This window comes from Apteryx mantelli, chromosome 2, assembly GCF_036417845.1.
Source record: "Apteryx mantelli isolate bAptMan1 chromosome 2, bAptMan1.hap1, whole genome shotgun sequence".
NCBI lineage: Eukaryota > Metazoa > Chordata > Aves > Apterygiformes > Apterygidae > Apteryx > Apteryx mantelli.
In genome coordinates, this window is record NC_089979.1 from 19,482,207 (window position 1) to 19,509,949 (window position 27,743).

The following is a 27,743-nucleotide window of genomic DNA, read 5'->3' on the forward strand; positions in this document are numbered from 1 at the left end:
TGCGTGTGAGGCACAGTGCCCAAGCAGCAGGTACAGGTGCCACACCATCGCTCTTCAGGGAATAAGGCTTAACCTAGGTCTTTCTCCTCAGCTTTCCCCATATCCCAGCTCCTGCAGGTCATATCCTGCTCAGCACAAGACACTTTGAGAGCATCACTTTCTGTGGCAGGGTAATTGTCCCTCCGCGCTGTTCAGTGACCTTGCCCCATTTGGTGGTGCATCCACAGGCACCGCTAGCCTTCCCCGCTCATTCACCATGCTGCCACAGCTGGAAGCTCTCCCAGCACAACCAGGCACACATGAACATGCCCTGGATCTTGAGAAATACACACCAAATATTAAAATGTGTAAATTGTTACCTCAGAGGACAAACATGTATCACCAAGGGACACTTTTGCAGAGGACAGATAGGTATTGGTGACAGTAATATCTTCTAGTTCAGTGCTGAAGTGATCAGACTCTTTGATGACATTGTAATTTAGGGCCACATTGTAACTGGCAGGTTTCTTGTCCTGTTTCTGCTGGCAATTGCAGAGTTTTCTGAAGGCTGCTCTGAATTTCTGCGACATGAGATTGTAAATTACAGGATTGATGGCACTATTTAAATAAATACAAATTCTGCAAAATAACAGGAACCAATTTTCTTGGAAGGGACTGGAGAGAAAGGAATTTACAACAACCAGTGTTCGGTAGGGCATCCACAGAAATGCAAATAGGATTACCACCACAGCCAGCATCTTGGTAACCTGGGGGAACAAAAAGATAGGCAGAAGGGTAGTACTCAAAGCTGGGCAGGAACATATACACTTACAAGCAGCAGCTTTATTTTGTGTTACCTTTAGGGTAAAGCAAAACTACTGACAGACTTTTTACTTTTGTGAATTTCTGATCAATGATTTATTCAGAAAGGTTTTCTATAATAAGAAGAACAAAATTTCCTGGCTCCAAATTCATCCTAACTTTTTGTTAAATTATTCTTTACGGATGATGTCCACAGAATCACAGAATCACAGAATGGTTGGAGTTGGAAGCCATCCCTGAAGATCTTCTGGTCCAAACCCCCTGCTCAAAGCACAGTCACCTACAGCTGGTTGCCTAGGATCATTTTTAGTCAGATTTTGAGTATTTCCAAGGATGGAGACTGCACAACCTTTCTAGGAAACCTGTTTCAATGTTTGGCCACCCTCCAAGTCAAATAGTTTTTTCTTATGTTTAAATGGAATTTCTTGTATTTCAATTTGTGCCTGTTGCCTCTTGTCCTGTCACTGGGCACCACTGAGAAGAGTCTGTCTCTGTCTTCTTTACACCCTCCCACCAAGTATTTATACACATTGATCAGATGCCCCCTGAGCCTTCTCTTCTCCAGGCTGAATAGCTCCAGCTCTCTCAGCCTCTTCTCATATGAGAGATGCGGCGCTTTGCTGGACTCACTCCAATATGCCCTTGTCTCTCTTGTACTGGGGAGCCCAGCACTGGACACAGCACTCTTGATGTGTCTCACCAGGGCTGAGTAGAGGGGGAGGATCACCTCCCTTGACTTGCTGACAGCACTCTGTTCAGTGCAGTCCAGGATGCTGTTGACTTCTTTGCTGCAAGGGCACGTTGCTGGCTCATGGTCTACTTTTTGTACACTGGGACCCCCAGGTCCTTCTCTGCAAAGCTGCTCTCCAGCAGGTCAGCCCTCAGCCTGTCCTGGTCCGTGGGGTTATTCCTCCCTACGTGCAGGACCCTGCGCTTGCCTTTGTTGAACTTCATGGGGTTCCTCTCTGCCCATCTCTCCAGCTTGTCGAGGTCCCTCTGAATGGCAGCACAGCCTTCTGGTGTGTCAGCCAATCTTCCCGATAAGCTAATTATTGCAGAGCTGAGAATTTGCAACTGCTTTATCTGGAAAGAGATGTTGATTTAAGCACAAAAAAGGGGGATATTTTTCTTCCAATGGCATTAGATTTCCTCTTTTTGACTAATATGGTCTGCACAGTAATTGAACCTGAAGCCTATTTAGATTATCTGCTTTAACACCTACCCTAAAAGCCCAAACTGATGCAAAAAACTTGATGCACCATGATTTTAAACTGGATGTAGTATATGTTCTTCCAAAACCAGCAAAAATCACAAATCTGACCTGAGCTCTGTATCACCTGGCAGAGATTCACCTGCATGATCAGTCTGACTCATAGTGGCCATGGAGCTCGCTGCCTGCAGATGAGGTGTTGTGAGAAAGGAGCTGCTGCTCTGCAGCTGAGTGAGGCTGAGCAGGGTCCAAGTCAAAAATTACCGCGACAACAGTGGAAAGCTGCCACAGCACCAATACACCCAAGAAGCATTCAGAAATACCAGCTTTGGTTTATGCACGTGCTGTGTGAAGAGAGGGCCCAGAGCTTAGCTACAGCCATGTCTCTGAGACCCGCTGCAAGGCCCTGGGTTCAGATAGCTGTTTGTTCTTTTGTAAATCCTCCCTAGGCTGGCTGCAGAGGCAGTGAGCTTTCATACCCACCTGAGAGCAGCGAGTGCAGCTCCTGGTCGGTGCTCTGGCTGCTCTCGCTGCACCCCAGCGTGGAGTGGGCCTTGTCACGACTGAGACAGTCCTTAGACACTGAGCCAAAGGCACTGCAAACATGCCATGTTTTTTTTTTTCCGCCCTGAATTTATCATTACAGATGAACACAGTTTCTAAACATGACAGGCAAAAGCTGTTTTATTACCGACAACAACAATCTTCACTGGGATTGATGGGGCTGCATAGAAAGAGCCAAGAGAAAAGTTTGGTCCAGTGTGCTTAAATAAGCTCAAATCACTTAATATTAAATGTAACTAAACATATTGGGAGAGGAAGCTAGTTATTTTATGTCAATGAAGTGCTTGGAGGACAGGTTTTTTGAGGAAACTGCTTTCTGTTACCTATTCTTTCTAGCCATACACCAAACTCCCTGAAACCATAGGCAAGGGCTTTTGCATCAGTCCGGAGAGCTTATTAATTACTCAGGTGAAGGCAAGCAGACCCTGATTGCTCTTTTCCTGTGGATGTGTGCTGCATATTCTATACTCAGAGTACAAATTATTTTCAGTTAAGGAAATTGAAAACATGATTAAAAGGCTTTGTGCAAATCTATTTCAGTCCAAATTACAAGCATACTTTGAATGATATTGAAATGCTTCAGTTTGAACATGCTGCATGTAACCACTCTTCAAGTCCAATCTTTTGGGTTCTGAGAATGTTCTGAAAACATTTAAAATGTTTTTACTAACTAGATTCCCCATATTTTAATTCTGAAGTATTCTTTTTCTTCTTGCTCCAAGACCTCGTCATACTAAAGAAGTGCTTTTATAAGAGATTTTCTTTACCACAGTACTCACAATTTGGTAGTTGCTTCCTTCTCCTTTGAGTATTAATCTTTATTACATTGGTTGATAAAAGTCACAGTCATACTTGCTAATTTACTCTGCTATAGAATCATTCAGGTGTTTTAAATGCCCTGTCTTGGGCTTCATGGTCTTCATTGCAATACACAAAGATTGTATATGCCAGTCTGTAATTTTGTAATCCAAAAGAAGCCTTGAAGGTTGCATAATGAGGAGGACAATTAAATAAATATATATAAACACACACACACACACACACACATGCACATGCACACACACAGACAAGGTCTTGATATAACAACTCTGCAAATGCAACCAAGTGATGTGATTGAAGGTTTCACATAAGCCATCTTCCATCACAAGCCAAAATCTGTGCTTGCTCTGTTGCGAGTGGGCAGACAGGTTTGTCCAGAGGGCGATTCATCACATATTGACATAGATGTCTAAAAGAGGAGTTTCTATAGAGGATATCCTACTTTTATGAATTGACCATGGAGACACCTTAGGTGATCAGCTTGGACTAAAAAACTAACTTTAGATGCATTCATAATGTTAAGCGAATTGGATCCCATCTCAAGTATAAACAAACATGTTTGCTAGATAAGTTGGTGTTTATTTTTCACAGTCACCCTGATATCAGATAAAATAGGAAACCAGAAATTCTTTTGGGGAAAGTATGAAATCTACAAACATGCAAATATGTAATTCAGCTTTCGTGCTATGTACAAACAAGAAATACATACGGGATCTTTTGCCTGAGCTAGGTGAGACAGAATGGAAGTGTGTAAGAGCTCAGAGAACCAGGATCTGATTTGGAAGACTGGACAACAATACGGGAAAGAGAAAAGGAAACACAGGCCTCAGGTTATGAGCCTAGGAGCACCTTAGTCAATTTAAGGTATTGTCTCTTAGCTGCTAAAAAGGCGCTAGCTTGCTTCCCTGTCTTCCCATCTGCTTCCCTTGGCCTCTTGATCCCTTTTCAGATGTAATGAGCTGCTAAGTTAGCTCCTGGAATAGGTACTCTAATAATTTTTTTTTTTTTTTTTTTTTGGTGAAAGGCAAATCTCTTTTCTATCTTTAAGTTATAAGTTCTCTCTTTCATCCTCTTCTTCCTTCCTGCAATGGCACAGTCTTCAAGACATTTTCTTGTTTCTGTTTTCTGAGCAGAACAAAACAATTCAAGTCTTCAGAAGAAAAAAAAAAATTTACAAGATGCTGAGAGATCCTAGTACCTGTGCTACTAGAGAGAAAAGCTCTTTTAGCAAAATAAAGTATCCATAGCAAAAAAAAAAAAAAGGAAAAAAAGGGCAGAAATAGCTTTATGCCTTGTACTATGTGCTGTAAAGAAACATTTCTAGATTTGTTGGTTGGTGTTACTTGTTAGTGAACTTTTGTTTTCTTATGAAATCTGCTCTGATGTTCTTTGAATAATACATTTTCTACTCATGAAATGTAGCTTTTCTTTCCCTCTTGTCTTTTTAATTAAAGACATGAGAACAGAATGTCTGAAAGGGTCAGTGTCAATGAATTTTAGATAAGAAGAAGGGATAACTTCAGCAATGATCTTGAACTTGTGCCATCACAGGTATGCATCTGCTCTGAATCCATTGGCCTAAATACCAGCCATAATAAAATTACAAAACAAATAGACAAACCTTTCAAAGCTCAAAAAAGAACCCTTATCTTTTATTTGTGGAAGCAAAGACTGCAAGCAAGTGGAATTTTGGTGGTGGTGTTGTATATGAAAAACAAAAGAAAAAGACATGCTGAGATTTATTTTATTTATTATCATATGTATGATTGTTTTCAAACAAACGAACTGAAAGAAGTTTTGAGGTTTTTGTCTTCTACTCTTCAACACTCATTATTAATTCAATGCTATACCATTAAATGTATTATTTGCAAGTATAAATAAATCTCAGTAGCTGATCTGCCTCCTCTAATCTACATCCAGCATTTACAGGGAAACTTTCATTCTTGATGATATTTTGATATGTTTCCAGAATTCAGACTCCAGCATACTCTTGAGCACTTGCCATGAGAGAGGTACTTGGAGCCAGTGGGTTTGCTGCAAATATTCTGCTTGTACAATGCCAAGACCTATTTATTTCACCTGGCCTTTGGAGTGAGTTAAGTAGAATGAATGTATATGCTGATGTAAAGATTATAAAGGGAAAGGCTATGAATAATAACTAAAGAATTATTAGCTCGAGTTTCAGGCATGCATAATGTTGGAGCTGTAATCTGTGTGTGAATATAAATATAACTTGAATATGAACTGCTGTTTGATAGAGGCAATGAGCTGATTGTATTGAATTTGGTTTGTCTGCAATTTTCAGTAATGGACAATCTGGTCAAAGCCTAGGTACAGACATTTGTTTTTTTTCCAGACTGAATTTATGCACACACATTACTATTTATGCACTATAAATGCCTATAACTGCAGTTAATGAGTTTGCTCAATTGCTATTCATTTTGATTAGGATATAGTCAATGAAAGAGTTTTCTGAAAGATTTAACAGTATGGATGGTTTGCAAGTACCAATAACAGGCCATTTTAGAGCTGCAAAGGCAAAAATTGGTAGGCTAAAGCAATCTTTTTTCTCAGGCCTGAAAAATAAGAGGCCTAACTAATGCAGCTGCATTTGCAACTGCAATCAGAAAAATGTGAATTAAAGCAGCAGCAGAACAGCTGCATAACAGACTAAAAAGCCAAATGTCTTTAGCCTATCAATGAATATCAGTTTATTCCTGCTTGTCTTTCCTTCTGAGTAAAGGTTTCTGTTTGACATATTTAACCTTGAACTGAATCTGTATCCAAAGGTGACCAGGTGAACAGGGTTATGCTATTACTTGAAGAGAGGTTTGAGGAAGCTAGGTCACGCTAAAATGCACATTCCAGGGTTATAGTGCAGCAGCACAGTAAAATGCATGTCAGAACTCCTGCGACGGAGTCAGAAATGTTGCAAGCACATGTCTCAAAGCGTGATCCACGTGCTCACGCTTCAGATGTGTTCATTGCTTCGTCAGTGGTATTCATTTTTAAGGGCTGATTTTGTAGTGTAAAGTTTTATCCCAGCTCAGATACCATCTGTCTGTTCCACTCTAATGTTATGTCAGATCAGGTTTCACTTGCTCTTCCACCGCTGTCACGAAGCTGGCATGAAAAGACAGACTCTGTAACATACGCCCTGGCTAATTTAGCAAAATGCAGTCCGTCTCCATGCCTTATCTGGACTAAATCGATACTCTTTAGTATCTAATAGTAGCAGAACTGGTGTCAATAACTGGGGGTTATAGCCTGAGCCACTAAGAAGACAGGAACAGGGAGTATTTTACCCCTGATGAATCAAAGAGTTGTTTCTAGACCTATAAAGATCCTTGTATAGAAGTCTATAGGTTACATGTAAAAGTCTGGGAAGTGGGCAGTGGAAGAATCTGTATGTAACACCTGGGTGACTTCATGAAAAAGAAGAGTCATGAACACTTGAAAGCTGGTCGAAGAAGGATGCTTTCTGAGAAAAGTAATTTTAGATATAGACAGCATAGGGAGAATTGCCTGAGATGGACAGAGAAAGTGTTTGCACCAGATCAGCTGAGAATATTTGATCCTGGTGTAAGTAGATGACATGTGGCTTTCTTTCATTTCAAAATGCGTTAGCAATGTTTTGAATGTTTTGCCTTTACCTTAGCATATCTTCTGTTGAGGTATGAGGCTACTGGCTAAGGATCAAATAACATGTTACAGCTTAAACTAATTTAACAGCTGACCATCACTGGAAGAATTTCACTTCTCTGTCTCCTGTGTTCCCAGACACCCATTTTCCTTTCCATTTTATGCTGGATTTAGTATTTATCATACCCTGTGCAGAGCCAATTTAATTCACTGAAACAGCGGGCAACTTACTTGGAGAAAAAAAGTGGAACTTTTCTACTGAGTTAGTAAGAGCTGAGATCTGACACATTCCAAAGCCAGCACAAAATGGGGACAGATGTTCATGGCTGAGAAGGGAGGAGCAGGAGGAGGGAAAGGAAGAATAGGGATGGAGACAGAAGGAACAAGATCTCTCCCTTTAGGCATCAGCAAGCTGTTAGTTTGGCTCAGCTACTACTGAAATTACAACAAAGTGTTGGAGGGAGATTCTTCAGATCCAAGGTCCTGAGGGATTTGAGACGAAGACCCTTGTTAGTTTGTGAGACAGGCTTTGGATCAGTGGAACAGCCAATAGCTACCCATAAAAATATACAAACATCCATACTAGGTCAGGTCAAAGGTCAGTCAGGCCCAGTATCCTGTCTCAATGTCCATATGCAGATGCCTAGGCAAGAGTGAAAATAGGGCAAGCATATGCAATACTTTCCTTAATAATCTTGCAAACTTTTTGCCTTTCCAATCGCTCAAGAGGGACAAAATAACCAAGAAAGAGATGCTGGACATAAGTTGACTATTCAAATCGCTGTAAACTGTAACTCAGAAGTATCTAGGCCAGTTTTCTTCAAACTTGGAAAAAAATTCTTCAGGGCTTCAGGGAAGTGAGGGTAGCTGTTGCTAAAGCATCCCTGTAATCGTGCACATTTCCAAAGTAAAAACCAATGTCTCTTTTAAACCAGCTCCTGTCTTCCCTTCTACGACTGTGCAATTCCGACTGACCCTTGTGTCACACTCTATTCACTATATTTCAAAGCCTTTTAAATGGAAAAATACACCAATAAACAACATCGACAATCTCTTTGTGTTTTAAGAAATGAGATTTTGTAAAGGCTAAGGGAAATGTTTGTAGAAGCTCCATTATAAAATACAGTCCTAATAGCAAGCAAAGGTAGAAAAGCTTCTTTCTGGTGTTACGCTGGTTGTGATGTTGAAATCTCAATCACATTATTTTCTCTGAAATCTTGAGCAGTTTTGTCTATACCTACAGGCTGTGACATCTCATCAGACACCTACCTAAAGGAAGAGTGCCACTAAAACATTGCCCTTGTTGAAATCAGTTGCTGATCTCTTACTGATTCAAGGGATTGGGGTGTTATACTTCCACTTGGCTGTAAAATGTCTTGAAATATCTGCCTTCAAGCTTTGTTGGTACTATACGCAGTAGTTACTTTAGTCCCATGGCAACAATTGCAATTTCCCAGATGCTTCAGGAGGACCGGGATTTCCTCGCAGTTTCGAAAGATGTCTTTAATTGTGTGTCTCAAATTCATAGTCTGTGTTTTATGGCAAGTGAGAAGAAATCAATTTCAATTAACTTCCTTGGGAGTAGTGATTATCTGTACAAATGATCATACAGCAGTGAAATAAATCTGAATATAGATTTTGCATTGAAGTCCCTTCTTTTGCTCTGAATAAAGTAAATGGGTCTTTGAACTGCCTGTCCTGAAGAGATGCTCTTTGCCAAGATACTGTCTTCTAATCTTATTGATCTTTCCTCTGCTAAACTTTGAAGTTTCAGCTCCTATGAACTGGGTTTGACTGCTGTGTGTTGGAAAATTTTGCTTTTTCACCCACCCTGAAGCTGAACTTGATTACAAAGAAATATGTACACCAGGTCTATTTCATTCTGTTTTCTCAGGTTCAAATTGTGCAAAGCATGTAACTAACTCAGCAAAAATATTCTATAATTTCTCTGTGGTCGAAGAGCTCTCACCTTTCTTTCAGTGACCCTTTTATTTTCTCCTAATCTTCTCTTGCAGAAAACTACGTAAACTGTAGTCCATAAAGTCACTGTTTCTTTATCACTGAAACCTCTTATAGGTAGTCAAATGCTTTTCCACAATATTTTTCAATTATACATGAAGTCCAGTCTGGTAAGATTATTTCTTTTGCAAAGCACGGCTGAAACCCCATTCAATGCAGTCATCACCAGTGCCATCAGACATAATAGGTGTTCTTTAAGATTTTTCTTTAAGTGACAAATGAAGCACATGCTTGAAGGTTAACCAGCATGTTTCAGTACCTAAAACAAGCTTAATACTAGTTTATGGCTCATGGCAATAAAGCCCAATCCATGTAGCCTTGAGCACAAGCTGATTCCTCTCTGAAAGCGGAGCATATCAATATTGCACCTTCTTCTGGCAGAGATCTTCACTAAGGAGACAATCAAGTGTTACCTGCTAACTTTAGTGGCTGATCAAAAGCCCTGAAAAGGAAATAAATCTCTTATCGCTTTTCATAACAAGTGGATCAGTTAAATTTTTCTTCTGACAATGCCAGCATGTCTCAGAAACTGAATGAACTGGTTTCTGTTCTTTCTGGGACATAAGAAGCCTGATGGAAAATGAAGTGAATTGGAAATGGACTCTGATGCAACTTGCCTGATTATCACATAATGCTAGTTTTCTTTTTGAAAAATTTTAAAATAAGTTTATCAAACCCTGCTATTTAGTACAGTTCTGTAAAACAGAATAAATAATCCACCTGAGTGGGACTGTTTTAGCTTTCCACAAGTGAAATTAAGAATAGAATTTAACACGTACTATTGTTACATATTGGTACTTAATTTCTCAGTAGAATTCCTGCTTGCAATGTAAATAACTCATAATTTAAGTAACTGTCCAAAATCAGCAGAAACAGATGCTATTTAGTGAATTAAAAATGCATTGGAAATGGAGATACTTTCCCTCTCCTTTGAGATTTTAAAGGAAGGGCTGAACTCTTTATGTCATTCTTTGATCATCTTCCCTGTTCAGTTTTGTCTTGCAGTGCTTTGGGGGACCCTGAACAGCAGCTTGATGTTTTTTTCCACCACTACTTGTCCACCAACACTTGTTGATATGGGGGTATTCCTTTAGTTCCTTTAGTACATAGATTTTGCTCCCGTAAGCTTTCCAGACAATAGAGTGAAATAAATATTTCCTCGAACTAACATAGTTCAGTGACTTTTAAATTATGTGGGTGGGAGGATGAAGGCAGGGAATAGAATGAGTAAGCAGAAGACTACTTTCTACCTGGAAGAACTGATTATCATTCATTGGTGATGTAATATCATCTCATTCTGTGCTCATCCCTAGAGCAATCACAGGAAAAATATGTTGAAATAGTCTTGACTCACTACTCTAAAAAATATTTCAGGCCGCATTTCTAAACCATAAAATAATCTAAATCACTGTGCTCTTCTGAAAACAAAAGTCCTCAACCTCTTTTTCCTCCCTTTACAACTGGCATTAAATCTGTTTATGTCAGAGACTGAAAATATCTGTTCTAGGGAAAGTGAGCTTAGTCCATCTACGCTGCTTCTGCAGCAGCGATCTCCCTCCCTCCTCTTCGTCTCACTGCCAAGCTGCCATATGCCTCCCTTGCCTCAGCTCAAGCAACTGCCTTCCACAGTTGCGGGGAAATAGTTATTTTATGCTGTATTTGCTTCCTCCCTGAGCATAGAGCTCTTCCAGATGCTATGTCAGGGTTGCTCCTCCCTTGTCTTGCTCTCTCCATTGGAGTCAAGCTTGAGGTACTGAATCCAAGATGGTTTCCAAGTCGGTCTTCACATTTTCAGTCAATCAGCTTCTAATTCTGGGCTTACTCCTCATACCAGGAACCTAAATGCTGTATCGCCATTTTTTCAAGAAAATAATTGAAATTGCATTGTCATCATATATGACTCACAATAGAAAGTAGTGACTATACATGGAAGCTTGAGCCTAAATCTTGGAAGCTAATGTAGAAAGACAGAGTTGACAATACACACTATGTGCCAATACCATAATATATGGTAAAAACTTTCTAAAAAACAGGAGCCATGAGTTCTGTCATGAGTTAGAAACAGCTTCAGAAGGTTCCTGAACTAAAACACAGTGACTGTATGACAAGGTAGAGGAAAAAACCCTATGTTACCCTGGTAATTAGCAAGTTTTAACCAGTTTTAACAAAGGGAGATTTTCAAAATGTTGATAGGGTAATGGGAAGTCCCAAGGAAATTAAAGGAAATGGTATGATGTGTCCGTCTGGGTCAAGCTAAATCCAGATTAGTGAAGCAATCCAGGTCAGACTAGATGGGTAAATCAATTCACATACTCAGCCATGCTGGGGTAATCACAGTCAAAAATGGTTATGAAATACCTTGGGTTAAACCCATATAAATATTCAGGAATCCTATCTAACTTACTGCTTTATTCTGGTATATTACATAAATGTGAGCTCATAATAAGTCAATTATAATAATAATTAACTCATAAGAACTCAATGGAGCATGCATTAATTTCATTTTGTAGAAACATTCTTGGATAAAAATGAGAACTGCCACAGAAGTAGGAACTTTACACCACACTTTTCGTCACTTTTTCTGCAACTCACATGCTGGAGAGCATATGCAACTTTCCTTCAGTGCAAGCACAATGCTGAGAAGGCATATATATGTGTATATATATATACACCTTTAAATGAGAGTAGAATTCACTATGGGGCCAAAATATGCTGTCAGTTATACCTGTATTAAGTCTTTCCTAAAACAGTGGGAAATTTGTGTCTTCATGGCTGTTGAGACTTTAGACTCTTTGAATATGGACTTATGTTTTCCCATTTTGCACCACTGGGTATATTTTGAATGCTGCTATTTTATCAATAATATTGCTAATTATGTCACACTATCCTTGCTTTGCTTCCTACATGGTACTATATGCATATGCTAGCTTTACTGATAATGAAGCTACATTAATCCATCAAGTTAGGCTTTTAAAAAAAATCTTGCTATCTTTGTAAGACATAAAAGACATCATACAATAAACCTCACATTTAGGTTTTCATAATATGATAGTATCTATTGTCTGCAATGCTCAAATGCTTAAAAGATTTTTCTGTTTTTCAAATGAGCACATATAATGCACTAAGCACATATAATCAAGCATGCATACTAAAGTAATGATGGCAACTTGAAAAGTAGTTTATCTTATTTTTCTACTAACTAATGGACAAAAAAATTACACACTTCTAATCCAAATATTTAACTATAAGTGGAGACATAATTAAATAAAAACTAGCTCAGATGTTTCAGTTTGTGGGTTTCTAGGCAAACCTGTAAACCTCTAGTGCTCTGAAGGTTTGGTGTTATAGCAGGTGGGTCAGGTGACTTTTGAGGTCAATGGCTCATGATAAGAGAAAAAGTCCCATTCATTAAATGGTAGCAATCTACATAAAGAAATAAGAAAATAAAGCTCAACCAATCACTCAGGGTGCACTCAGCTTGTCTGAAGAGGTGAGCCCCTCAGCGTTGCGACCTGATGCATCCCTTGTGCCAAGGCAGCCCTCCGGAACCGGTCACCCCAGCGGCCGAGGGGGTGTCAGCCCCGGGGGGTGGTGCGGAGCAGCGGGGCCCCACACTCGTGCCAACACAGCCCCAGCCTCTTCCCGAGGGCAATCGCGAAGTGACGCACCCTGCATTTCTCAGGACAGGACCCAACAATGCTAACTGCTCCATGCTGTCTGAGTGCAAGGTAGCACGCTTTAATGTGAATAGCTATAAAGCATTTATTCTATTAACTATATTCTAGTGATAAAATTACACATCGCAGCACATATAAGTAAAAATATAAAGAAGTCAGTCAAATCTATGCCTCAGTTTTGAGCCATCAGCACATAAAAATATTTCCTGAAAGACAGAGTAACAAAGATACTTAAGATTTATAAAGCATTTTTATGTACCGACTTGCTTAAGTAGACTTTTCACTGTTTCATAGCAAGGAAATCAGAGACAGGAAAAGTAGAAACTGCACTTTGTTCATGCAGTGACACAGTGCCTTAGCACTCTAAACCTGTTAAACCTCAAGTCTGCTAAACTCCCAGGCAATTTCCTTCTCCTCAGATCTCAAAACTAAATCAAGAGTCACTTTGTATATTTGACAGCATTACTGATAGGCTATAATATGAGGAAAGTACAGTCAAAAGTATGTTTCATTCCTTATTGACACCTCCTAATTGCTTTTTATATAGGAAATGAAATATCATTTGCCCCAGTTCTAGCAGGAGGCAATAACGTATAGGCAAGAAAAAAAAACATATTTATAAATATATATGTATATGTATCATATTATTTCAGCTTGACAACATAATAAAAAGGGATAGTATGTTTTACCCCTTTTCAAATGTCTAAGCTAGTGGTCTCAAAAACAAGGGGGGTTTATATTTCAGAAAGCCATTTCAAATTCAGTTTCCTACCTGCCTTCTAGAAGCAATAGTGCTATTAGTCATCTTGGAATTCACAGGCTTGTTTTGGTGAGCCCAGTCATTCCTCCACGTCTTAGAGTTTTCTTTTGGATCCGAAGGGATGGGGTTCAGGAACAGTATTCTAGCAATCAGCCCATAGAGGACAGTCGCCAATATCATTGGCACAACATAAAATATACCGAAATCCATCATATAGATAGGAGAATAATAGCTCCTGGACACCTTGTAGCCACAGGACACAACAGTAGTGTCTTTGTAGACTACCGTATTGAGGTCTAGCAGGAAAAACCAGAGCATACAGTATATGGAGGTGAAAGCCCAGACAAAAATAATGATCTTTTTGGCTCTTGAAAAAGTGCATAGGAATTGAGCTTTGATTGGGTGACAGATGGCTATGTATCTCTCGATGGTGAAGGCAGTGATGGAAAAAGAAGAAGCATTGATCCCTAGGTACTGGAGATAAGTAATACAGAGACATCCCACGTAGCCATACACCCAGGATCCATACAGGCTTTCTGTGATATTGGGCAGCCCTGCAGCCACCAGCACCATGAGATCTGCCACAGCCAGACTCACCAGATAGCAGTTAGTGGGAGTTCGCATGTGTTTGGTTCTGAGGACCACCAAAACCACCATGATGTTGCCCACGATGCCCAGTCCACAGATGATAAGGACCAGGAAAATGGTAACCACTTGGTATTCGGCTGTGACAATCTCTTGGCTTGTTACCAGCAGCTTGGTTTGGTTTTGCTCATCCCCCGTGCCATTCTCCATCTTCACCAGCCGGGTGCTGCTTCTGCCAGGCACTTGGTCTCAGCACATGTTCCCCATGGCTCCCTGCAAAGCGCTGCGCGGAGCAGAGCGTGGATGGCACGTAGCCCTGGGGCACATTCGCCATGGAGTCACAGTCCCATTGCTGCCTTGTCTTCCACTCACCCACAGCACCCGGACTTTCCGTCTCTGTAAATTCAGTTACCAGACAGGTAGCTCGTTCTCGGACTCCATTTCATTTGCACAGGTTAAAATGCTGGTTTTCCACAGCTGGCTTGAGGCATTCATGAAAACACAGCATGTGGAGATGGGTGTTTCCCTCTGCAGAGGAGGAGGAGGCGGGAGGGAAGGCAGAGCCCCCGCTGCACTGCCAGCTGGCTCAAGCTCTGCCCAGGACTGTGCTGCTCCGGTCCTAGCAGACTTCAGCATCGCTGCTTCCCAGGAGGAGTCGCAAGGCGCCGAGGGTGGAGACAGCGGGGGGTGGTGAAAGGAGAGCGCTTTGCAGAGCCCCTCAGGTTTCCCACTTCACGCTGCTTTCCCTCTCTGCTCTCACATGGCCATCTCACTTATCGAGCATATCAATCCACGCTGACAAACAAAGGGGAGACCGACTGGCAACAAAAATACACAGATTTCTAAATTTCCTATTTCCCCTGTGTCCCTGTCCTTGTGCAAGTGGTGGTAATTCACACTGGCCTCATGCTCTGCAGGGAGCTGGACGTGCCCATTCAGAGCTCACAGAAAGAAAAGCACCACAGCTTTTGAAATCACCAGAAAACTTTAGTTTACACATTACTTTACAGATGAAATTCACTTTACAACTCCTCAATTACTAGTGCTGTCATCACTCCTCAGCCCTTCCAGCTCTTTTCTGGATCATAACACAACAACAATAAAACTATCAGAGCACAAAAATGAGATCAGTTACACACACACACAGAGTTTACTAATCCACTGCAGCTCTCTCAATGAAAAGTCTCCTCCAGCTGAATAAACTCCTCCTTGCTCAGTCAGGTTGTGTAAAGCCACAGAAGAACAAATAACTGGTAGAAATAATTGCTTTTAGGTGCACTGATGAAAAAGCTATGCGTGCAGTAGCTACACAAAAACTGCTAACACATTTGCTAACCAAATGGCACCTGGAAGTCGGCTCATAGCTTTTCTTTTGAACCTTCTGTGAATCTTAATGTCCCACAGAGAGAAACAATAAGAAAACCCTCTCCAGTGCTCTGTTAAAGAACCCTTGTCAACTCTCCATCAGTGTTTCGACTCACTGTTTCTGCTTATAGTATTGTATTAAAAGGCAGAAGATTAAATCTGTCTTAAAATCCCTCTTTTCCATTTTGTGTAATTTTTTTTGCTGTTTCCTCGGGACTGCAGGGGTTATTCCAAAAATAACATGTTGTACAACTGACTGGGGAAAGGCAACCTGGGTTTCAAACAGATTTTAGTGTTAAGAGACAAGGATTAGGACAGGCACATGTTGTAATGTTTGTAAAACTAGGATGTTAAATAGACTAAAACAACAGGTGGTGACAAAAAGAGGATACTGACTGAATTAGAGTTGGAAATTAGACTCAAGCCATTTCAGAGGTTTGAAGCCATTTGGTTAAGTTTTCCGGTCATTTTTTGCCAGTTTGTGCTTCCTTTTTGACCAGAAGCTAGTACTTAAGCTTTTCATCTGTTGACTCCAAAGCACTTTGCTAAGTAGAGCAGGTACCATTTTTTCCTATTTAATAGATGAAGAAACAGGGATGAAGAGAATCAGAGTCATTGCCAGTGGCCTAGCAGATGATCAGTAGCAGGGTGTGGAAAAATTCAGGTTACTGGTCACCAGTAATCAGCAGCTTTACCAATGGGATTGTACCATGGATCTCATCAGAGGCTCTGCTCCATGCGATCTGCAGATCCCATTATTTTGACACAAGTGAAAGAGGAAGAAGGCCAGAGCTATTCAAAAGCCTTGTGTCAGAAAACAGGATTCCTCCTTTCCCTTTTCGCACTCTACAACATTTTGTCCTTCAAATCAGATTCCCCCCATTAGCAATCTGTGCTTTTATAACTATGTGGACGTAGCCCAGGAAGTTCAGCCACATAGCATTAAAACATGCCAGAAGGGAGCTCAGGCGTAAACTAGCACATATTGAGTGGACTTAATCAGGGATCTGGCACCAGGGATCAAACTGGAAAATGAAGTTTTTTGATGACCTTTCTGTGGCCTTTCTGCCACACCTTTACTTTCCTGCAGTGAAGTTTTGTTCCTTATATTGCCCTGTATTCTGTTAGCTTGTGTAGGCAATGTGCATGACCTGAGTAGGGGCTGAGGACCTGGCGTGTCTGAAAGTATGAAAATGTTCATAGGGCCAGCAATAATGGCCAAGGACATAGGACTCAGAATAGCTGGAGTATGTTTAAAAGCCCACATGAATTTGAAGTGACTGTGGAAGTCAGGAAGATGTGCAAGCAAAGTATTATTTCATGCTTGTCTGGTTTTTGTGCCATTTCCCTCTGCATCCACTGCTGGTCTATATCAGAGACAGGATAACACATCTTGTCTGACCCAGTAGTTCACTTTTTATGGCTTTTTGCCAGGTGTTGCATTCTGGGAAAGAAAAAAATAAAGAGTTGTCACTGGATGGCCATAGGTTATGGAAAATAGATGGCTTGGCTCATGGTGAGATGGGAAATATATATACAGCAGGTGTTTACAGGATTTTGATAACACTGATCAACATCTTGTATCGACCACTTTCCTTTTCTTTCATGATTCCACACAGTACTTCCCCTTCCTCTAATGTTCCTATAAAATCTGCAGTAATTTCTGATGTGGAAGGAATTTCAAGGGAGTGTAAAGATATGTTTTATGTAATTAAGGCATCTGATATTGTGGACTTGGCTCTTTCTCCCACTCTATGCTGTATGAAGTGCACCAGTAAGCGTGGTTCAGGGGTGCAAGATTACAGCCTTTTTGACACTGGCTAATGTCAAAAACAATTCATCATTAATACATGCAAGTTCAGCAGCTGTGCCAGAGATATTTTGAAAGCAGATGGACCATAGATCAATCTGAAACTTTTAATGCATGTCTGTTACTCCATTTTATACACATACTTGTTGGCCCCAGCATCAAATGACATTGCATGTACATATGAGTACTGATGCCATTAGCAAGTCTACAACAACAGCTAGAAAAACAGACCTCTTGATTATGTACTGCCTCTTGCTAATACATTTCTGTTGGTGTAAAATTCCGGGTAGGGGAGGAGAGAGAGAGGTATTATCTCCCCTAACTGTTGATACACCCTATGCTGTATACTGCTTAGCTAACAGTCTTCTTGTACATTTTTTTTTCCATCTGTCTCAATTAAAATGCATCTACGTTCACCTGAGGCACAGAAAACCCATCAACAAATGTTAAACACTCACAGAGATGGAACAGTGAATTACTATAAACACTTTCCCCCACTAGCTCTAAATTATGTTTAATTCTGTTTCTTTAACTCAGATCACTTCCCCAGATGGCTGCTTCTGTTTGGAAAAAATAGCTAGGCAAAAAGGGCAACTTGGTACTCTATCACCTCTCTGTATTCAAAGTTCATAAAAAAAAGTAAGTGACCTGGATTCTCAGCTCTATGTGCACCTCTGAGGGAGTGTCAAGTACTTACTTCTTTACAAAGGTCTCCAAGTTTGCAGTTTACCCAGCACAACAGCTGTGGAGAGCAAAAGTCACCATCAATTATGTAACTTCAGTATTGTCCAAAGGCTGACTTTTAAAGTTAGTAACTAGTTACTAGCGTGATCAACTCTAAATATGTTTTGGATTTACACTTGACATGGATTGGAGAAGAAATAATGATCGGAAGCTACAATATGGGAGATTCAGGTTGGAAAAACCTTTTACCAGTGAAGATTTTTGAAGGTTTGTAACCGACAGTCTGGGGAAACTAGATCTCCAGCATTAGAGATCAGTAAAAAACCATCTGTCCTAGAGGTGGCTGATTCTGGGAGAAGGAGGAAGGGCTGGATGTCCTCCTGAAGCCTGTTCTGGCCCTCACTGCCTTCTGATTCCATGACTGTAATCCCTGGACATGTCTGTGTTCATTTGCTTCCTCTCTTGTACATCCCTGAAGAAGAAAAGTGTGACCCCAAGGCTCAGATTTTCAGTGGGATGTAGAAGATCATCAGGTGAGCATTAAGAAACACAGAAATACCTTCAGGACTCCAATAGCTAGAAGAAGGTCCCTGGTACCTGGTGCAAAGTCGTCATAACATTTGTGCTTCACTTTTCAAAGCAAGGAGAAATCCCTAAACTCTGCCAATCTTGGCAAATTACAGGCATGTAACTCTAAAAACTGAGGTTCTCTGTGCTGGGAGTTTCAGTCTTGCAGAATTCAGTCTCCTTACAGAAAGCTGGAAAGCATCCAAAAAGTTGTGGCGTTTGGATAGTTCTCTGACAAGGAGCATGGGGCTTCTTGGGGGCTCTCTACTTTGCTATGGCACAGTGGGATATATCTCCAGATGTCCATGACATGGATATAAACCAGAGCAGCTGAAGAGTGGCAGAAGAAATAGTCATGATATGGTTACAAATTCATCACCATCGTGAGGGATCAGTGTTTTTCAGACTTTTATGCAAAGCTCTGTGGCCAATGAAGTTGAATGAAAGTTACAAATAAAGATTATAATCAAGGATAACTGACTTTTTGTAGATCACATTTGTTATCCTGCCTTCTCCATCTCAAACCTTTTGTCGGAATAAGCTCCTTAAAGTAATTCCTGCTGCCTAAGAAAGCAGTCACCAAAAACACTCAAAAGTGCTTGTGACACTTAAATTCTGGTCACTTAGCTCTAGGAGCAAGTTTAAAGCAGAAACATCATCCACCAATTTGTTTTAATAGGGCTATGTTCATTTGAACCATTTAAGGATCTGAACCTATCTGTTCTTCCATTTCCTATACTGCTTCTTATCTGTGAAGAAAAGAGATAATAAATGTCAAAATGATACTGTGATTCCTAATAATAAGTGCACCAGAGACATAAAGAAACTGTCATTTTATGATTGATAGTGAAAAAGAAAAAGAAAAAGGAATAGCAGCCCTCAGGATATCAAGTAGAAAAAGGACTGTACCTTAAAACATTAAAATGTATGGGAAAATATTTCCTTTTAATATCTTTGAAATACTGAATACCATATTGACCATAATTTTTCACCAAAAAAAAATAAGGTTGATAAATAACATTTCAACAAATGTGTTCAGTTGTGCTTTGCAAAGAAATAAATGCTGCAAGCTCAAATGATCATTTAATATTATTTTAGACTAAAAAGGATGCCTAGAACTTTACTAATATACTCACATTTTCCAGTTGTACTTAAAAGAGCTGTTAGCTCTGTGGGGTCATCATATAGAACACTGATAAAAAGGGGTTATGACACTACTAAATCACCCCTGTACTTTTATCATCAGCATTCAATTGACCTGAGCACCCCAGAATACTATTGCCAACTAAAATGCAAAGGGATATTTTTGCTGGTAAAATACAATTCCAAGTATTTCATGTACAGATGATCTTTATTACTTCAGTGATAGAGTATAGAAGTTGCTTACTAGTTTGGATTTTGCTGTTTTTACATTAGAAGCATTATCTCATACTACATTTCAACAAGTGCCTTGCACAGCTGTCAAGAAAAGCATCTTTATGTTGGGCTGACATTTGCAATCTGAACTAATTCATTGAAGGAATTAATTGAAATATAATGAGCCACGCTAAGAACACGGCATGACTTATGATGTGCACATGTCAAATAGTGCAGATGAAGCACTCTAATTGTGCAATTTCATGCTGTTTGGGGGTCTCATTTCTTCTGTTGCATCTTAGATGAGGTTAGTAGTTATTGATGGAATTTAAACTCAGCAGAACACATACTCAGAGCTAATTGTTTTTTAGATAACCAGATGCTATTCGTATTTTAATGGTTCCTTCAGAAATCAGTAAACTCCATATGCACAAGACATAGCTGAATTGTTTTTTTAAGACCCAGGGAGATACATTGTAATGATTATGCTTGAATAATGTTTTATCTGCTTGTAAAATTAAGTTTCATTTTTTTTTCCTGTGTACTCACATGCAACTGAGAATCAGGATTCAGAGCAGGAAAATTGATGGTACATGTCCCCATTCATACTGAGCAACAGTGAGTAACTATAGGGTGATTTGGAAGTAAATTTTAATGGGCACATTTCAAGTAAAGGGAGAGAAAAGACAAAATAGAAACTGAAGACACATGTATTCAATAACAAAAAATTCAAAAAGGAAAAATAAAGTGTGAGAAAATGTTTGTCAGTCTAAAAGCAAACAGAGAAAAAGTGTTAAAGGGATCTTTTGGATTTTGTGCTTTCAGCAGTGCATCACAAAGAATTTTGGGAGATGAAAAACACCAGAGCAATTGAGTGAGAAAAAGAAAATCGGTGATTAAAACAGTGACAGAAAATATCACTGAGGAAAGAAAGAGGCTGCGAACCTGAATTTTAAAAGAGAAGCACAGAGCAAGTGTAAGAGAGAGACTGAAAGACTTGGGTTAGACACAGCAGAAAGGGGACTGAAAGAAACAATAAAGAATTAAATACAGTTACATGGAAGTTACAGGATAATAGTATTGCTGGTTATCATTATCTACCTCCCTCCCTCCCTCCCTGCCTGCCTGCCTACCTACCTACCTATCAATCAGAATATTTGGCAGAACCTGTTTAATAAGTGGTTACATATCTAAGATTTCACTGGCTTGCCAGCAGAGCCTTTTCAAAGTGTTGCAGGCACCCCCCACTAACACTCCCTATCTGGTGGAAAGCTCAGAGAGCATTTTGCCCCAGTATGCCGTTCCCACCTTCATATTCTACCTGAGCTCCAGATCCAGCGGCACTTCTTATGGCAGCAATAAGATGTAATGGGCTGGCAAATGCAATAAGGAATAGGGACCATTTTATCTTTGGAAAGTTATGCAAGCGCACACATTACATCACCCTGGGGAGAGAAATAAGGCAATTAGGTGACAAAGTTCAGTCCATACTAGAAGCCAGCAGGAACATGTAGGTTTAGAATGAAAGACCGACTGAGTCCCAAGCCATTGTGTTAATCACCAAATGATACTGGAGCAAATTCTGAAGAGTCTTGGGATGATTATTCCAGATGCATATCACTATAATAATTTCTGTATGGGAATATAGAAGATACATAACTGGCTCAGTTTTGTCTTTCAGTAGTTCTTCAGGGACGTAAGTGACATAGTATAGGTGGAAGCATTGAGTGAGAAATCATGGCTTCATTGCAAACTAATCATCACTATACCTGGCTCAGTAAATGTAAAGTCATTATAATGAGTTTTGAAGGGAAAAGAATAAGTCAGTTTGATAAAATTATACTTCATCACACACTGTTGGCAATTGGATTAGTATTATTCAAAGCTGGCCAAACATTAGAGATTCCACATGAAACAGCAAGCGAATCAGGAATTGCTGCATATGTTACTGATCCTTTTATCCTAAACATAGTTACCTAAAGATAGCTACTCAGTACCTTTGACAGTTGAATCGGTAGGAATAGTTCAGCACATTTATACAGAGTTTGCAAACTAGGTGTGAAGATACTTGTATACTAATGATTTTCTCTGTTTTATTTATAAATCCTGCTCGTAAAAATGGTGAGGAGATGAAGAAGGGAAACAAAGGGAAGTAACAGTTTTCTTCTTCATCTACTAGTTGCCCCAGTAACAAGTACTGAGCTGAGTATTAGCAAGAGCATAGACAACAGGTGAAGGTAAAATTATTTCCCTCTCCTCTGCACTCATGTGGCCATATGAGAGACTCTGCCTCCTGTTTGGGGCCTCTAGTACAAGAGAGGTTTTGATTAGCTGACGGAAGTTCAGCAGAAAATCATGAGGATGGTTGGCAGACTGGTGCACATGACCTCTGTGGAGAGGTTGAAGGAACTGAGTTTACTTAGCCTGGAGGAGAGAAGGCTAATGGGGCAAGTCTAGCTGAAATTTTCAATTACCCAGCAGGGCGGTGCTATGGAGAAGACAGAGGCAGGCAGTTCTCGGAGGTGTGCAGGGCAAGGACAAGGTCACAGCTTGCAGCAAGGGAAATTCCAACCAAACATACAGAAACGTTGCCTCTTCACAATGAGGGAGGCTGAGTGCAGGGACGGGGAACAGAGAAACAGCAGCATCTCCATCCTCAGAGAGCTGCAAAACTCTCCTGGGCCCCTAAGCAATTTGATTTAATTTTGAAGTTAGACTGGGTTTCAGCAGGAGGTTGTACTACACCACCTCCCAAGTTGCCTTCCAACCTAAATTTTTGCATGGTAACATGAAAGTTTCTGAAATTGCTTTCCACACAAAAGCTATGGTTGAAAAAGCACAAACTAAGGTGTCCCATCCCAGATAATGTTTCCTTAGGAAGAGGCTGGATTACAAGAAAGCCCCAATGCATTTCAGTGAGCTTTGGGGTGAGGATCTCACAACACTGAGCTTCTGGCAAATAAAACTTCATCATGTAAGAATCATAAAAGTGATATGAACTGAAAAGGCTGTAGGTGATAGACTGCTGTATCAAGCCATGCACACTCTTTGTGTTCCTTGTATCACGGATGGAGTCAGGTATCATTGTTTCTGCTCCCTGGCTGAATGACCGAATCCATTTAAAGAACTCATAGCACAACTCATTTTATCATAATAAAAGTCACAAACACTAACCAATGAAAAAGTAGAAAATTTCCTATTCTGAATCTCAAAATGGAGCAAAAAATAACCAAACCCCTAACTGGTAGGTTTTACTGCAGTAAATAAAAGGCATGGATAAAGTTGCAGTGGAAATGAGTGTTTATATTTTCAATTATGAACCATCTGGGAATATTCTGTTTGTTAGATTGTTGAAGTTGCTAAACCTTCAGTTCCTTCTCTGTAAAACATTCTTGCTGTATAAGACAGTAATAGCGGTTGTTCCATTCTTGATATTTTATGTTTTATTATACAGAAGATTTTAACTTAAATTTCTTTGGTATGAAAAGATAAACAGTAAGGATTTGCTAATGTCTAAAAAAATTGATTAACTTGGATATGCAAAATGCCACCAGCGTCTGTAGAGTATATTAACATGCTTGCAAATTCATTTGCATGCTATAAATATTGATTGACTTAGAAGTTAATTTGTATTTTTTCATAGTGTATATATATTCTGTGTTTGTGTAAGAGGGCATTAGGAGAACTTCTATTAAGTCAAGAAGACGACTAATAAAATAGCATTTCCATCTTCAAGGGTATTTGTAAAGATTAATTCCACTTCACAATAAACCTCGGAGTAGATCCTTAAAATTTTTTTGTAACGCTATTGATCTCAATGGGAACATGTTCTATGTATGTTCCTAGGCAGAGGATTACATGTACATACACACATTATTTTTGGATTGGTAAACTGCAGTATAGTAGTTAAGGGTGCGAAAAGGTGGGAATGGGCATCTGGTGCTGTTTCAGCTGCAGCTGGCATATCTCTGCGGCCTCCAGGTCCGCATGCCTCCAGCTGCAGGCAGGGCAGGGAGGCTGCTTCCCGCGGGGTCTCCCTGCAGTACTCTCCAGCCCTTGGGCCAGGCTTGAGTGTGCCAGTGCATCTCCCATAGCCCATGGTGCGTAGTAGCTTCAGCTAACTGAATCCTGCCTGGCTGACTGGCATTTAGATGCTACTGGGAGTACTGACTATCTCTCTAATGACTACAATAGGAAATTTTTGACAGTTTTGCTGTGCATGGGTATGTCTTCCATGCAGTGTAGGTGCACCTAAGTGTTTTTTGCAAGAGATCAGTGAGGAGCCACCAAAGCTGTCCTTTTTCATGGACTACACTTCCCAAAGGCAGCCTCTGAGAACCTGATGTTTTTGCAATCCTGCAACGAAATCCCTGTTGCTTTTGCTTTACGTAGCTGAGTGCCTGCCCTGAAATACTTGTAGCATGCTGTTTCTGCTCAGCCACCTCTGAACCCTTTGGGATTTAAATATCCTCAGAATAGTTTTTTTCTAATTGTCAAAAGTCTGTCCTTTTTGTAGCTATTAATTGAATTTCAGGAACACCACATTTACGACATGACTTCTTTAACAGCCTGCCTGACTTCAGAACATCTTTCATTTCTGTCATTGCAGTCAGTGCATTCTCTTCTACCTTCTGCATCGATATTGACTGTTCCTTAAACCAAGTTTTGGCTGAGCTAATTACCATAACATATGCTGGAAATGTCTACTCTTTACCTAAAATTATATTCAGCTACTGATTTAAAACTTCTTTTATGCTTGCAGCATGTTTTTTGCAAAGACTCTGTGATTCTAAACTGTTTCTTCATGGTTTCCAGTAGGCTTGGGCGCAGGTGCTGAGCAGAATTACTGAATTCTGCATCCGGGCACATTATATTCTTTTCCTGTCTCTGCCATTGAGTCCCTTTGCAATATTAGCAGGATTATGTGATCCAGATCAGCTTCAGGTACTGCTCTGTGAAATGGGGTCAAGAAGACTGCTAGGTTAGAAGCTTTCTGGGACATAAGACTACTTCTTACTACATTTTCATACTGCACCTAGGTCAGTATTATGTATTTAAATTTGTTTCTTTAGGCATTCCAAAAATGTAAAAAACATATAATACTAGACAGAGTTGCCTTGCAGGGCAGATGGACCAGTGGAAGGAAAGACCAGGTCACAGAAAAGTAGAAGAAACCCATAATGATTCTTTTGTAGGATGTGCAAATAGAATTATTATTATAAATATATGAATTTTAAAAGTTTAATTATACTGACTTACTTCAAGGTCAGTCACATGGATTACTAAGGATACAGATTTTTTTCCTTGAAAGTCCTTCCCAACTGTATCCCTGGAAGCAGATGCCATGTATATAGCATCTCATTATGTGTAGGTTTTTCTGCAACACTGATTTATCAGTTCTTGAAGGAAGAAAGATGAATAAGCTAATAGTGTTTTAAAAGGTATTACATATCTAATAGAGAAAACTAGAGAGCATTGCTTGCCCTCTCATTAATCTTCAACTGATAAGTCTATAGCAGCACATAAACAAGGTTTTGAGTAAATCATGGTCTTATGATAAACTTAATCTAAATTGTTGGTATTGCTGAGAGACTGTTTTAGGTGCACTCTCATAGTGCATATAGGCCATGCTAATGTTTTTATATGTTTACAAAAAATAATATTTACGTACACTAAGATCAAAATTACACTTCTTGTCCAAGTTCAGAAGTACCTGATGGACAAGTTCATATTGACAGTTTTTTATGAACATTAACTTCTACATTTTGTTTGAATCAGACTGCACCTATGATGACACTTTTCTAGGAAAAGCAGGAAAAAAACAAATTAAATAAATAAATGAAAGACAACAGAGGTGGCGGGTCTGGGTTTTGTTTTTATTTTCATTACTGAATTCTGAAAACAGGTAGACCAGAGACTGCAAATTTCTACTTACCCATCTTCTCAAAACCTGACCAATGAAAGAAACAAATTTTGAATAAAATAAAGCTTAAAGCTGATTCGCTCATGGCTAGGGGATAGCTCTTATTCGTACTACTTATAGACTCACTATTCTCATTCTGTGCCTCTTCCTTTCTGATGTTTTTCCTATATGCTTGTGCTATACCTTTTGTGCATTTTTCCTTATCCTTAGTTATTCTATCCATGCCCTTTTTCCTGGAGACCCTCTGACTTCAAGCTGCACATCAATACTTTACTGAAAGAACAAAACTTCCCAGATTACAGCTGGCCGTCAAAAGAGAACTCCTTCTCTCCTGTTTCCGGCTGTGCCGAGTTTCCACTCGGCATATGCAGCTGGAGCAGGGCTGCACAGCATTCCCCACCAGTTACATGGGGAAAGGAGGGAGGGCTCTTACAGGTGCCCACTGCCCTGGATTAGAAATTCATCGCACCTGTGGGGGTTGTTGTTACTGAAAGTGTGATTCACTTCCATGTGAAAGTACCTCCAACTACAGTCAGTGGAGCCTAGGCTGACCTGCCTGAAATATCTGAAGGGCCTGAAGCAGACACCCACCGGCTGGTCAGATGCACAGGTCTCTAGCCTCTGGTGGATTAAGCCTTGATTCATTTCCTTAAAAATAGGCAGGTAGTGCAATAAGAAAAATAGTTTTCAAAATGAGGGTAGTCAAGCATTGGAACAGGTCACCCAGAAAGGCTGTAAAATCTCCATCCTTGGAAATACTCAGCTCCTGACTGGACAAAGCCCTCAGCAACTTGCTCTAACTTTGAGCTTAGCCCTGTTTGAACTATTTATAATTCCGTGAATTTTCCTAGGGTATCCTAGGGCTGGAAGATGCAACACAGGATCCTAGCAAAGAACAATGTCCTCCTGGATCAGCAAGTGAGGTTACCCCACCTGGTCATCCACCAAATCTAGAAGAGTCTGCCCTCTAACTATTTCCTTTGCCTGCTTTCTCAAATAATTACTGTGACATATGCCAGAAATGTGATTGTCAAATCCAGCCTTGTATCCTTTAAAATCTGTCAGTCCTTTGGAAACTCAGCGGTACTATCATTAAATCCAGCAAACCTCCCCCTGAATATAGGCCGTCCTAGTTTTAAAAGCAAAAAGGCTCATAAACTTGTTTTAAAAATTTTGCCCCATGACTGAAACAGATGCTACTTTGCAGAAATGCCGGGGCAATGGGAGAGTTCACAGGGAAAGAGAAGGGAACATCTAGGAATGGCAGCAGCTGTTGGAGCGGTTATACGAGGCAATGGAAAACTGGTTTATAATATTACTTCTTGGACCCAACATGTGGTACTGATGGGGACATTGCCAGAAGAACACAAAGTTACCATTATAGCTGAGGAAAATGATTGCAAAAAAGGTTTTTGAAGAAACAAATAAATACTAGTAAAATAAATAGCATTAAATAGGATGACTTGAAGCAATTTCCAAATTTGTTTCAATCCTCATAAATTGCTTTTGTTGGGAAGAAAAAAATCTGGAAAAACTTTACTTAAAAAAATAACAATTTTATTTTGTCATTTCAAAATGTTACAATATTTCTAATACTTCAAAAAGGAATCCCATTCTATAGTTGAAACTGTAAAGCTTTTTTTCATAATTTGGGTTTTGTAAAAATTTTAAAAACTGTTTTGATTCTCCCTCAGTTAATCTCTCTGAGTTTGTTTGCTCTTCAAGACAGCCAATAAATCACAAAATCACTGACTGATGTATATTTATTAGGCAGAACAAACTGCAAATTTGGAAATATAGTAGAGCAGAGCTAGAGAGTGGTTGCTGTTAGAATTAGGACAGTACTGGGCCAGCCCATGGCCAAGGAAGCAAAAAGCAATATTATGATGCTTTCTTTTGATTTCTCTTGGGCTTGTATCCAATTAAACCAATTCAGGATCTGGCCAGCTGATTTTTACTCT

The 27,743-nt window shown here is 39.9% G+C and overlaps 1 protein-coding gene across 1 annotated transcript; it reads right to left on the bottom strand.

The window, feature by feature from the left end:
• Nucleotides 1–338: 338 nt before the first annotated feature.
• TRHR (thyrotropin releasing hormone receptor) lies at nucleotides 339–14,287 on the bottom strand. The gene is made up of 2 exons (XM_067292285.1): nucleotides 13,505–14,287; nucleotides 339–746 (listed from the first exon to the last, which is right to left on the bottom strand). The coding sequence occupies exons 1-2, from the start codon at nucleotides 14,285–14,287 to the stop codon at nucleotides 339–341; spliced, it is 1,191 nt and encodes a 396-aa protein (XP_067148386.1).
• Nucleotides 14,288–27,743: the final 13,456 nt, after the last annotated feature.

What these genes read in the sequence shown, in the direction of transcription:
- TRHR (XM_067292285.1), bottom strand. Translation starts at nt 14,287, where the DNA reads ATGGAGAATGGCACGGGGGATGAGCAAAACCAAACCAAGCTGCTGGTA. An exon ending in CTATTGCTTCTAGAAGGCAG is followed by an intron (nt 747 to 13,504) that starts GTAGGAAACTGA and finishes TTGTTCCCCCAG; the next exon opens with GTTACCAAGATGCTGGCTGT.